Here is a 13,633-nt window from a genome sequence, read left to right on the forward strand (position 1 = left end):
TGACATTTTTTCATAAAATGAGGTTTTGGTGTAATAAGGTTCTAACTGACAAACTGAATGTATTCTAAACATCTGTTTTGGTTTATGTCAGCTGATAATTTAATAATAAGCAAAATAAGATAGTTCTATCTGCTAAAGTCACTCTTTTACAATTGAAGAAGTTCTAACTGCAACTTAACAACCATATTTTTTTTGGTCCCAAAAACAAATAGTTTTTAGTTCAATAAGGTTCCATTTGCAGATGGAACCATGTTATTTTTAAATGAATTATCTTTTTCAATGCAGTAAGGTTCTATCAGCTGATGTAAAAGCCTGATTCAATGTATTAAGGTTATTTTGCTTGCGGTTTTTCCTAGAAACTGTAATATTATTTATTGGATGTTTTATAACTAATATGAGTTCCTAAACGATAGTGAAATATTAGAGGCACTAGATGATAGTGAAGATCAGTGTGCCTCCAGAAATCAGAGTTTCACTTCTGACAGGTAAAGAAATCTAACCTAAAATAACCCATACTGATGTTTTTGCTCTAAACCATTAACATAGATAAAACAACATTAAAACTGTAAATGGCTATATACCAGAAATCCAAATTGAATGCTAAATTTGTGTATTTTATTCAAATAGCTATGATTTTATCAATCAAAATTTCTATTAAAGTCTATAGTGTTTTTCATTTGGTTATAATTCCATTAGTTTTATTCATGTATGTTCTGAATTTTTTTCTTTGATTTTAGCAATGCTGGTTCAGAGAGCAATCTTGATCAATGTTAAACAACAACTATGTTCCTACAAAGGGTGATCCCAATGAACAAGGAAGATGACATCCAAGATGAACAAGTAGAAGAATATCCCACTGAATGTGTAAACATACAAGATCCCAAGTAACTCAGAAATGTAAGTCGTGTTAATATAGGATTTTCAATAATTTTCATGAAATTACACAAACAGTCCAAAATTCAGTACAAATTAATTATTAACTCCTATTGAGATAACCAATAACTACCTAAATATAGATAGGCTATTTGTAAAGAATAAGTACGTATTTGCATTTTCATGTTCTACGCAATAACCTACCTACCTAGGTTGTATTTATAATCTACCTAATCTAATCTGTGTTCTTTATTCCAGTAATTATGGTGCACACAATAACCTTGAGCAATATATGGAGGACATCCATGAAGAAACCGCAGAGGATAACCAATGACATCATAGAGGACAATCATGATGAAATCACAGACAACAACCATGATGAAACCACAAAGGATAATTACTATGACCAACTTGGCTGAGGACAACCATGATCAACTCGCTGAGGACAGTCATGACCAACTCGCTGAGGACAACCATGATAGGCAACTTTTTAGTGATGAAGGGAACATTTTTATAGTCATAACAGCAAATCAAAACTGTGACGAAGTGCAAGAAGACTTTTTAAATGTACTAGATGGAACGTAGTTACAATTATTGAAGAAGATACACAAAGCATTAATGAAGGTGATTTTGTCACAGAACTTTCTTCTAATGAATCAGTACAAACTTTGGTATTTACTCCGGACAAGTCTCCTCACCCTACTCCTGAGGACGAACAAATTCAACAGACAATCACTGAAGGCACTCCAGATGATATTGACAGCTTGCCTGTCCAGAAGAAGCCTAGGAAAAGATTACAAACTCCAGATAACTGGAAAATAAACCAAAGGAAAAAGAAAACACCAGGCAGGGGAAGAATATATCAATCAAAAAGGTAAACTAATTCATAAGAAAAGAAATTAAAACAAAAAAAGACTGCCTAAACAATTGCAAATTCTTTTGCAATAAGAAGATTACTTGCGATGAAAGACAGGCAGTATTTTAAGGCTTTTTATACTTTAAAGACGCAAAATGAGAAGTACATGTTCTTAAAAAAATCTTACTGAAAGATCGCTAACAGCCAGAAAACAAAATAAAGGTGTTGAAAACTCTGTATCAAGACGTCAGTTTTTCCTTTTTCGATACTATTTTAATATTAACAATGAAAGAATCCAGGTTTGTAAAACCTTCTTTTTAAGCACTTTAAGCATTTCTCAGAAACCAATTTATAATGTCCATCTTAAGAAAGACCCTGAGACTGACCTAACCAAAAAATGACCAAAGAGGACATAACAAAAGTACTGTGATTCCTGCTTACGCTAAAAATGATGTCAGGATACATATAAAATCCTTCCCAGTTGTGGAATCACATTACTGCAGAAAGAATTCCTCTAAACAGTATTTAGACAGTTCATTAAATATTTCTAAGATGTATTCCTCTTTTGTTGAAAAACATCCTGATACTATTATTAAAGAGAGTAATGTAATAGGAGAATATTCTTAACAGAATTTAACCTGGATTTCCATTTTCCAAAAAGTGATCGCTGTGACACGTGTGAAGAGCACAAGGTGAGTCTTAAAGAGGGAAGTTGCCTGCAGATTCAGAAAAATACCAACTTCATGTAGCAGAGAAAAATGCTATGCGAGAAGCAAGACATAAAGATCGTGGAAAACTCTGATGCTAACTGTATTAAGTTTTGACTTACAAGAAAATGTAATTACTTGCCCAAGAGCTGAGATTAGCAGTTTTTTTTACTTTAGTAAATTAAATGTTTACAACTTAACTGCCCATTTGAAAACAAAAAATGGTAAGAAAGTTTACTGTGCTCTGTGGACAGAGTAACAGGTGGTCGTACAGGCAATGATATTGCCAGCGCTGTATATAAAATTGTGAAGAAAGTTTTTGCTAGATTTTCAGAAACCGACAACTTGATAACTTGCGGAGTGACTCATGTGTTTTCCTCAAAACAGAAATCAAATGATGACGGGGGCTATGATGCTGATTCTTAAAAAACAATCCTCAACTCACATCGATTACAATGAATTATTCAACACCTGGTCATGGAGCTGTCCAAGAAGTAGACAACATTCACAGCCACATTGAAAAAGCGTTTAGTGGTACTGAGTTTTTCTCGCCTGTAAAGTCTGATGAGAATTTTGAAATTGTTAACCGGAAAAATCCTTATTTGTTTTGCAGATGACAGAAAATGACTTTTTGGACTTTGCAGCATCCAGTAAAGAGCTCAATATGAAACTATACCCTTTACACTTATAAGTTCACTAAAACTATCCCAAGTCTTTGGATTGGTTGAGTATAATGAATTACATGGGCAAGAAATGAAGCATGTCAACATTAAACCAACTATGAGAAACATCAAAAAGAAGAAAGACTTCAGAAAGATTAACAGAATATATAAGCTATGAAGAACCTGGAACAGTACAAGGCATTATAAAGCTGAAGCCAGAAAGAAGAGGGAATTTAAAAAAGAATGGAAAGATTTATGCCTATAGTAATAGGGAGTATTATCAAGTAATTCTTAATGCTCACTAAACATTGTGTTGAAAACTCTCTTAGAAATATCAAATTTTTATTTACTGTTTTCACAATCCAGGTGTGATAGACATAGCACTTAAGTTAATTAGTGCAGTTTTGTAAATTTTTTATACCGACATTGTTAATAATAAAATTAACTATACTAATTGTAGTTTTTGTTTTATTTTGTTTTACCTATTCAAATATGATGCTCTGGTGTTATAAAGATTAGAAATTAATCTTATGACTGAAAGGTGGAAAAAATAATATTGTGATTTCATTTAATATTAATAGAGTTTCTAAGTGGTACATTGAACTGTCTTACATTAAATGATTGCTTATATTTTAGATTAATATAAGTTTCTAACTAGTAAATAGAACTTTTTTTAAATAAGCACATAAAAAAAAAAGTTAAATAAAATAGTTCTAACTACCTCTTGGAACCTTTTTATGTTATATTATTAAAATATTAAAAATAATAAGGTTCTAACTGAAAACAAAAGTTTAATTTTTTAAAAGAACTTTAATCATTTACCACTAACTAATTGAATAATTCAAACTTTTAGATGATATAGCATTTAAAAAATCTACAAGCAAGTTATTTGAGCCTGAAACAATTTCAAACCGATATGTCAAATCTTTGATGCTCCCTCCTGAAAATTTTTAGGATTGTGCACTTAGTACCCTTTTATTCTAAACCCACGATAGGTGTATGAAGTGTGGTATTATATTTTTTATAAAATAATTAACATATAGGTGTATGAAGTTCTTTCTATGCCATTTAAAGTGCTTAATAATGTTCCAAGTATATTTTCAACCACACATTACCCTTTATGTTGAAAAATTATGTTTACCTGCCTACAACTTCCCTACTTCTCTTCCCTTATATCAGTGGTGTATCCGGGAAAGGGGCCATAGGGGCTCTGACCCCCTTCGAGATTTTGAAAAGATTTTTGTATGCAAAAAACTATCATTCTCGTAATGTAACTATAAAAAATCAAATTAATAACTTTATAAACTAAACTCTGAATATGAGTAAATTTCTTTCTAAAATTTTAATTTTTGTTGTAGTGAATTGCATCATTTCCTGCTTTTAACAATAGTAAACTAAAACTCAGGTAGCCCTGTCCGATATTTAACACTAGATCTAACATTACCTTACATTCACATTTAAATACATTCATGCTGGAATTTAACAATATCAATTACAAAATCAGCAATAGTTTGAGGTAAATTGGTTTTCTAAAACAATATTTTTCACTGGGAGTTGGTTAAAATCGAAGGAGTTAAAAATTTTTATTACTGAGCATTTACAATACAGTGTTTTTAGAATAGATCCATTCCAATAGAGTACTTTGAAATTTTAATGCTTTAGATATAAACATTCAAATCTCTGGGAAGTATTTATAGGTCAGAAATAACAGTAGACTACGGTAGTTAAATTTCAGAAACTGTTGTAATTCTCAAAACCTCTCAGTGTTCCCTCCTGCATTAATTTTCAGTGAAGGATGTCCGAGTTATGATGTAGTCTTGGTGTAAAATAGATGCCATTTTTTCAGTCATTAATGCTCCAAGTAGCTAAGAAGGCCAGTGTTCTGAAGAGACGAAAATCTCGGAACAAGATGGAACCACCGCAACCCCCACCGCCCCCTCCAGAGTGTAACAACCGCAGAGAGAGTGAGGGAGATGTGGTGTTTTACATTGAAGAGCCTAAGGCTGGTGAGTTTTCAGTGAAGATTTTGATGTAAACCAACGAGATAACAAACTTTGCAATGAGAGTAAAGTCCAAAGAGACCGAGGTGAAGCAGGGGGCTTCAACCGACTGTAAATTATTCTAGCCAACTAGACCACAAAAACACATATTTTTTTATTTATTATTTTAACTGCATATAAAAATGCTTTTGATTCAGTGTGTTTATAATACTAAATTTAAATTATGTTATTATTTTTTTAATTTGATCAAGATATCTTTATTGTCTTTAAGCACTTGACAATGCAATGGACAAGTCACTTTTTCTTATATCTAAAAGGCCTACTCCTATCACACCTTTAAAATCCCATAATACACCGCCTCTGCCTAACTCCGCCTCTTGAATAAAGGCATATTTCATTATCATTTTCATTTTCAATAAATGATAAATAGATAACAATGCAAAAAATAAAAATTAACAATAAACTAGGTTTAATGCAGTTTAATATTTATAAACCGGACTGCTGAGTTCGCTTACAGAAAAAAACTTTTTGAGCAGCAAAACTAATTCTCAGTAACAGAAATAGATATAGGAGAGACAATTATTATTCATATCATCCATGTTACTAACTTTTCTGTGTCAGTTTAATACTGGAGTCAGTGGTAAAATTCTTTAACAAAGATATCTTATCAATTGTACCCAGCAGTGGATTGAGTATCTTTTTTAGAAAGGTCATTATAAAATAGTGAATACTAGTTTTATTTCATGTAACTTTGAAGAAGAATGTATGAATAAGTGTGGAAAAGAAAGTACAGATGTAAATATTGCAAGGAATTAACCACTTTTGGAAAAGCTTTCAAACTCTGTCAAAGGTTTGATATTGAAGGACTATTTACTCGTACCTTAAGCCTTTAGTTATTTATAGTACACTTCATCCTTAGTACTTAAAAGGTCATTTCTGGATCATAACATCTAACAGTTAATAGAGCAACATGTAATACTTTATAGCTCTTAGGTTTATGTGGCCAATGTCACTACTAACATCCAAGTTTTGTGGTAGACACAGAGTAAAAAATTTGGTAAAACAAATGTTAATTCTTGAAATCAGTCATCTTTCTAGATACTAAGCTGAAACTGTCAGTAATACGATCCAACTGTACAGGTGAGTTGAAAGAGGCGAAGCTTCATCATGATTGGCTGAAGCTTGATAAAATCCAACAACTAATATGACCTCTTTATCACAGGCCACCTACTTGTTGACCATTTAATGATATATTTCTGAAATTTCTCTAATCATCCTTAGATAGTACTCATAGTATATCCAAGGATACATACTTTGCTGATATTTGTTATGTTGAATTTTGTTGCGTCTTTGGTTTTAAAATGTATTCCATTTAGGCCGATGTTTCCATATATAATGACATTTCGTATGCCTAATGTGTTGATTTACATGTGTAGATATTACACGTTTTGTTTCCCCAATGACGACGAGCCACAACTGTATGAAATTTTGTAAATTCAAGATGTACACAGAGGAACCATGTCCTTACTGGTCCACTTCAAAGAGTTCTTCAATTTTGGTGCTGACCTGAATACAATTTTGATATTTTATCTCCATAACATCCTCCATATTTTGTCAAAAAATCTTCATTAATCTGTGTAACATATAAAATTTTCTCTCTGTAATGTTCATTTGATATGTAGATTGCTTTATTAATTTATATATCCACTAATATGAATTTCCGGTCTGGATTATGATGAGACTGAGCATCCAGATATCTGCTGACTTGTGTTACTTTCCTATATACTGAGGGTTATAGTCTCCCTTCCTAAGGATTGGTTTTTTTAGTACCTCCGGAGATATATTAAGGGCCTTGAGATGACTTGGGTTGTCTAGATTTTAGGATTAAATCATGATCTTGCCATTTCAACCATTTGGTATTGTATCTATGTAAATGTTTCTGATTGTGATCCCAAGTATTTAAGTTTTTAGGTATAACCAGATAAAGCATATACATTAGATTTTTTACTGTGAATATAACTCAACATTGCAAGCGTCTTTCTTCCAGTTCTGAATCCAGTGAGATGTAAGCAAGAGTGTGTGAGATAGAGATTTAACATGGTCATCGCTTATGTTTGAAGATATCTTGGTATCGAAATGAGAATGTGTGATGTAGAAATCTTCTTTCTTTCAGTTCTGAATGCAGTGAGATGCAAGCAAGAGTGTGTGAGATAGAGATTTAACATGGTAATCGCCAATGTTTGAAGATATCTCAGTATCAATGCAATGATGCAGGATGTTGAAATCTTCTTTTTTCCAGTTCTGAATTCAGTGAGATGCAAGCATGAGTGTGTGAGATAGACATTTAATATGACCGTCTCTTATGTTTGAAGATATCTCGGTATCAATGTAATAATGCCGGATGTTGAAATCTTCTTTCTTCCAGTTCTGAATTCAGTGAGATGTAAGCAAGAGTGTGTGTGAGATAGAGATATAATATGACCGTCTCTTATGTTTGAAGATATCTCGGTATCAAAGTAAGAATGTCTGATGTTGAAAGCCTCTTTCTTCCAGTTCTGAATGCAGTGAGATGTAAGCAAGAGTGTGTGTGAGATAGAGATTTAACATGGCCATCACTTATGTTTGAAGATTTCTCGGTATCCAAGTAAGAATGTCTGATGTTGAAAGCCTCTTTCTTCCAGTTCTGAATGCAGTGAGATGTAAGCAAGAGTGTGTGTGAGATAGAGATTTGACATGACCATCACTTAGGTTTGAAGATATCTTGGTATCAAAGTAAGAATGTGTGATGTTGAAATCTTCTTTCTTCCAGATCTGAATTCAGTGAGATGGAAGCAAGAGTGTGTGAGATAGAGATTTAACATGACCATCTTTTGTCTTTGAAGATATCTCGGTAACGAAGTAAGATTTTCTGATGTTGAAAGCCAATTCCTACTGGGCTCAAACATAGTGTGCAGGGATGGAACTGTTTCCAATGACTCAAAGATATTTAGAGACATTTTAACATCAAGCCAAAGTCTTTGTTGATGTGCCAATCTTAGGTCTCCTGGTGAGGCGGACTAGGATGCAGAAATTAGAGAATGTCTTTTTAAAACCACCAGTTTTAGGTTAACTGTTTAAATTCAAACTATATTTACTTTATAATAATTTTTATCAATACATTTCTATCATACTTTTAATTTATTTGTTTTAATGATGAATCTCAGTTTGCGTAGATATAACCCAGAATGATGTTGCAGGCACACCAAACAGACTGAGGCGAGAGGGTGGGGGGAGTGGGCGGGGTTTCGTCAGTCAAACCAGCAGCGTCACGGAAGTTGCCAGTGACGAAATGGACATTGAGATAGAACCGGAGAGAGTTACAACGTAAGTTCATTACGATTACGATTTCATTACACAGTCTCATCTTATATACTGAAATTTGATATATCCACACCATTCATTCAAGTACTCATTTGGTAATTTGAGATATGATGAATGACCTTCTTTCGCCATTTTCCGAACTTCTGTATTCTTCACCGTTTTGGAGACAGTGCAGAGAAAATACAAAACAAAAATATATCATATAAGAATTAGATTTGCACCCTTTTATTCTGTTCAAGCAGTAGTGTTGAGGATAATGGAGTAATTTTATTATGTACATGACTACTTGGGAGTAGAATCTGGTATCTTATTAACACTTTTACCGTATCACCGGTCTGTGCGACCGGAGGGGAATTTCATTTTTCTGAAATTGGCACTTCTGGTGTACGGTTGCCCCCTCCACGCTCAGTAGCTGTCAATTGGTTTCTCCTGAGCCGTTTTTCATTGGTTTTAGTTTGTCTAGGGCGTTTGACCTTGAATCAGTCCTGTTATTTTGTGTGCGCTACGGTCTACTGTACCGGACGATACGGTTACTGTAACTATTCTACCGGTCTGTCATACCGGGTGATACGGTTAAAGTGTGAATAGTTATTATGTGTTTATATATTATTGTTTTTATGTTTTATTATAACTTGTTATAGTCATGAGTGACTCGGAAATTTTAAGAGTGAACGATGGAAGATTTAACGAGCGACTTTTACAACTCCTACATAACGTTGAAGGAGATGATAGTGACGATGAGCCTGTTGACGATTCGGATGAAGATCCAAACAATGTAGTGTCTGATAACGAACTAAACCAAAGTGAAAGTGATGATAGTTTTGCTGTTGATGAACCCCAACTGAAAGATGAAGATGACATCCACTATAGTGTCGAAAATTATTTGGTTCAGGAATCTGAAGATGACTTTTTTGGGGGAAAGATGGTAGCGTATGGTGCAGAAAGGAGCCACCCAAGCAGCGCAGAACACCTCAACATAACATTTTGAGGGGACCATTACCCGGGCCTACTGCAAGAGCAAGAGCCTTAGGTAACAATCCACTAATTACAAGACTTGAATTCATAAAACCTCTGACCTTAAAACTTATAAAGCCTCACATGACAAGACGCCTAGAAATTCAAAATTTGCCAAGAGACATTAGACGCGTCATCACGGAGTACGTTGGAGAAACAGAAGCTGCAAATCCTAATGAATATGTTCCTAATGACAAACTGGAAAAAACGGAATACATGTTCCAAGTGCCCAGCTGCTAGGGAAAGAAAAACCAATTACAAATGTATCAAATGCGGACAACCCATCTGTTTGGAGTGCAGCAGAAAGTTGTGCATTTCATGTGTTCAGAATATCTAAAATCTGTGGATACTTTTGTTGTATGTACTTATGCCTTTTTTAGTTTTAATTGCTTTGGTAAAAATGTATGTGTATTTCTGATACTTGTAAATACAGATTTATACTATACCAGTATTCTAGAGTATAATTGTCCATCGTAAATTCCCCAAATTATTAAATTTTGTAATTTTTTGCAATTATAAAAAATTAAAAAAATATTAATTGCAGTTTTTTTATCAACAGGGAATAATTGTAAATATATTTTGTGTTTAAATCTGAGCTAAACAACAAGAATAGCCCAAAAACAGCAAAAAACCTCCCTCAGGTCAGTGAGACCGGATGATACTGTAAGCGATTGTAATTTCATGATACGGTAAAAGTGTTAAGTCAAGCTCTTACTCAATTCTTTCTCCTAGGCAGTCTTGTAAATTTTATAACCAAAACCAGAGCTGTGTAGGCTGCACTGTTTTAAGTACTCTTAGTTTAAAACTTAGTTTGTTTAGTTTGTTGTTAGTTTATTACTTAGTTTGTCCAGCTATTCTATATGATTATAAAGTAGATAGGTTAAGAGATCTGTATCGTAAGTATTTGTATGGGAATGTTTCTATTTCTAACAACTGTAAACTTATAACAATATTTTATTAAGAAATATTTTTCTAAACAAAAAACCAGTTGAAATTATTAATAAATATTCCTGCTACAAAAAAATAAGATTTGACATATGGTACATTTGACAGACAACAAATTAAATTTCAATTAATATATGGTAAGATAAAAGTTCATAATTGATAAATGTTTTAAAACAATTTCAAAAGGTTAATATAATTCTCAGAAGTTAATAAATGCAGAACAAAAATCTAGTTATGTATGAATTCAAATTTAAAATTCGTGGATTTTGTACTTTAAGGCAGAAGTATCAATATTTAATTTTAAAGATTGGAAAGAAATGTAATAATTATTAAATTTGGAATAATCAATCAAATACTATAGTTGTAAAGGAATGAGCTCACAGATATTGATAATGTGGTATGGTTACTTGTTGTTGGATGGTGATGACTCCGTTTCCTCAGATGGTGTTATCCAAATCAGGTACGATTTGTGATGATCAAAGAGTCAACTGGGATCTGCTACAATGATGTGAAGATCTTTTAGATTTATAAGTTGTAGTTTACGTAGTGTTGGTTTTTGAAAAAAAAGTGGCACAAACCAGCAATGAAAGTACAATTAAATTTTTTTTCTTGGTAATGGTTTCTTATATACAGAACAATTAAGTTTTTGACCAATTTTAAATATAATCAAAACCATAGAAACAATAGCAGAAAATGTTTTAGAACATTATGTAAACAAACTTTTATCATCTGCAACTTTAATCCAGTTGACCTCATAAAAGCATTTTACTCATAAATAAAATGTCTTTTATTGCAAGCATTTCTCCGTTATATCTGGTTTCCAGAACAATTCTAGTTATTACTTATATCATTACTTACTACGCTACAAACTATTATAACCTAGGCTTGAACGATTCTTGGAACAAACATTATAAGGAACCCAGGGAGGCCATTGTACATAATCGGCCCAAAGTAGTAAAAGCCCTTATTGCCAGCTTTAAGTCTTACATGGGGAAATTGGAGCTGACGTTCTGGGATCTCATCCCGAAACTTCAGTTATTCATGCAAGTACTGTCCCCAGTGACTATTAATTTTTTGAGCCACAAATATTATGAATCCTGCAAATAGTATCCATTGGAAACATTAGGCAGTATCTCCATAAGGGAACAAGTAATCATATTGTTATTATAAAATAACTACATGGATAATTGTGTTTTGTAGACCTTGAATTCTTTGAACATTCTCCCAAAAAATGCCATTCCTATATGCAGGATAGCAATAATAAATTACTGCTACGACCAAGAACTAGCTGCAGTTTTGTTCTGGTAGCAGATTTCTGAACTTATACAGAAACCCCAGTCTTCACATAGCACATGGGCTACCGCGAGTAACATGATCCAGAAAAGACAAATCTTTATCTAAAACTACTCCGAGTGTCTACTTTGTTGCAAACGGACAAACTCTCGTCGCCAAGCTTAACCTCAATATCACTTACAAGGAGGATCTGCATTAAGTTTTAAGGTGCTACATGGAGAACACTGCACTTGCCTATATTAAGTTTCAGTTTATTATCGGTTGTCCATCTTAAAATATTGTTAAGGTCAGTGTGGATCAGAAATGTGACATCCGCTGCTAACTTTGGCTCATAATGCAAATGCAGATACATCCACATACAGATAAGGTTCGCAATTCTGTATGGATCTAGAGAAGTCATATGTGTACAAATTGAACAGACAGGTCCAAGCTTCAGATGTTTCAATCCCCAGTTTTGCGTCCTGGCATCGGTCCTCCAGATATGATTTCACCACTCGATTTCCTATTCACCAAATCAATAATGATATATTTTTTCTTGCAACAGTATCACATGGCTATTAGAATCAAAATCCTAAGAATAATGAAGTATCACTAGGGTGCTCAGTTTTCCTTTGACTTTAGCTTGAAAGAAAACTACAGAAAAGTTTACCAAGGCAGTGCATGTGTTGTGACCCATTCTAAACCCTGATTGAGTCATGGAAATATATATATATATATATATATATATACATACTAATATATATATATATATATATATATATATATATACATTAAATTGTATAAATGGCAATTGCCTTATTTGCGGAGCAAGTACTTTTTGCGATTCAATGTTTATTAAAATTATATATATATATATATATATATATTCTTAGCATGTGTGAATTCTACAATTAGGCCGGTAACTAGCTTCTCAAAAATCTTGAAAGTGGCTGGAAGTATAGAGATTGATCTCAAATCTTGGGCACTTTTAGGGGTATTTGCCTTCGGCAGAGGGTAGATTATACTTATTTTCTAGCCTTGAGGAAATTCTCCTCTTTCTAGTAATTTATTAATGAGGTCTGTAATGGCTATCAATTCATATGGATTCACTCTTTCACCATTTGTATAGAGAGGCCATCATTTCCAATCACTGAAGATTTGATTTTATTCATTGACGATTTAATGTCACTGTCTGTCAAAAAAAGTAAAAATAAAATTATGCTATTACTCTCGTCTTTGTCTTAGTCTAAGGAATTAATCACTTCAATGTTCACTTAATTTAATTCCCCATGTCAATGAAATACTTATTGATTTCATGTCCTCCCATTATTCACATGTGCCTATGCTGATTAGCCACACTTTCACTTAATCACCATAAAAGAATCTGAATTGGACTGTACCAGTATCAAAATGCCAGGAATTAAAACTAATTGTTCTCTTTTTTTAAACTGTGAACAACTTTCCAACTGATGGAGAGTCTGGTGTTTTCTTGCAGGTTAACAGAAGTGCACAGGAATGCAATCAGAGCAATACGAAAAATAAAATATTTTGTTGCGAGACGGAAATTCCAGCAAGCGAGAAAGCCCTATGACGTCAGAGATGTGATAGAGCAGTACAGTCAAGGCCATCTTAACATGATGGTCAGGATAAAGGTGAGCAAATATTCTTTAACCATTGTTTGTACAAGGTGTTTTAAGCATATCAAAAGAGTATACAATTTCTGAAATGTAAAAGATTTAATTGAAATGATTTATGAAGAGAAAGACTAGTTGTTAGTCTATCAGATCATCTTAGTTTTGCAATAACGTAGCCAAGAAATAATTTGGGGAGGAGGGTCAAGACAACTGATCTTTTTCCAAAGTGGACAGAAAGTAAGGCCTCATTCCTTTAAACAATTCCTGACCCATATCTGTGTTGAGAACGATCTTTCAACAGTGCATGTCA

At 33.2% G+C, this 13,633-nt stretch overlaps 1 protein-coding gene across 1 annotated transcript in view; it reads left to right on the forward strand.

Moving 5' to 3' along the window:
* LOC124361899 (potassium voltage-gated channel subfamily KQT member 1) overlaps positions 1-13,633 on the forward strand; it is a 402,353-nt gene that overhangs the window by 369,209 nt on the left and 19,511 nt on the right. Inside the window, exons 9-11 of the mRNA XM_046815954.1 lie at positions 4,945-5,104; positions 8,335-8,461; positions 13,185-13,341. Coding sequence (XP_046671910.1) covers positions 4,945-5,104; positions 8,335-8,461; positions 13,185-13,341 — 444 coding nt within the window. The remainder of the gene's footprint in view (positions 1-4,944; positions 5,105-8,334; positions 8,462-13,184; positions 13,342-13,633) is intronic.

Source organism: Homalodisca vitripennis, chromosome 5 (assembly GCF_021130785.1).
Source record: "Homalodisca vitripennis isolate AUS2020 chromosome 5, UT_GWSS_2.1, whole genome shotgun sequence".
Taxonomy (NCBI): Eukaryota; Metazoa; Arthropoda; class Insecta; order Hemiptera; family Cicadellidae; genus Homalodisca; species Homalodisca vitripennis.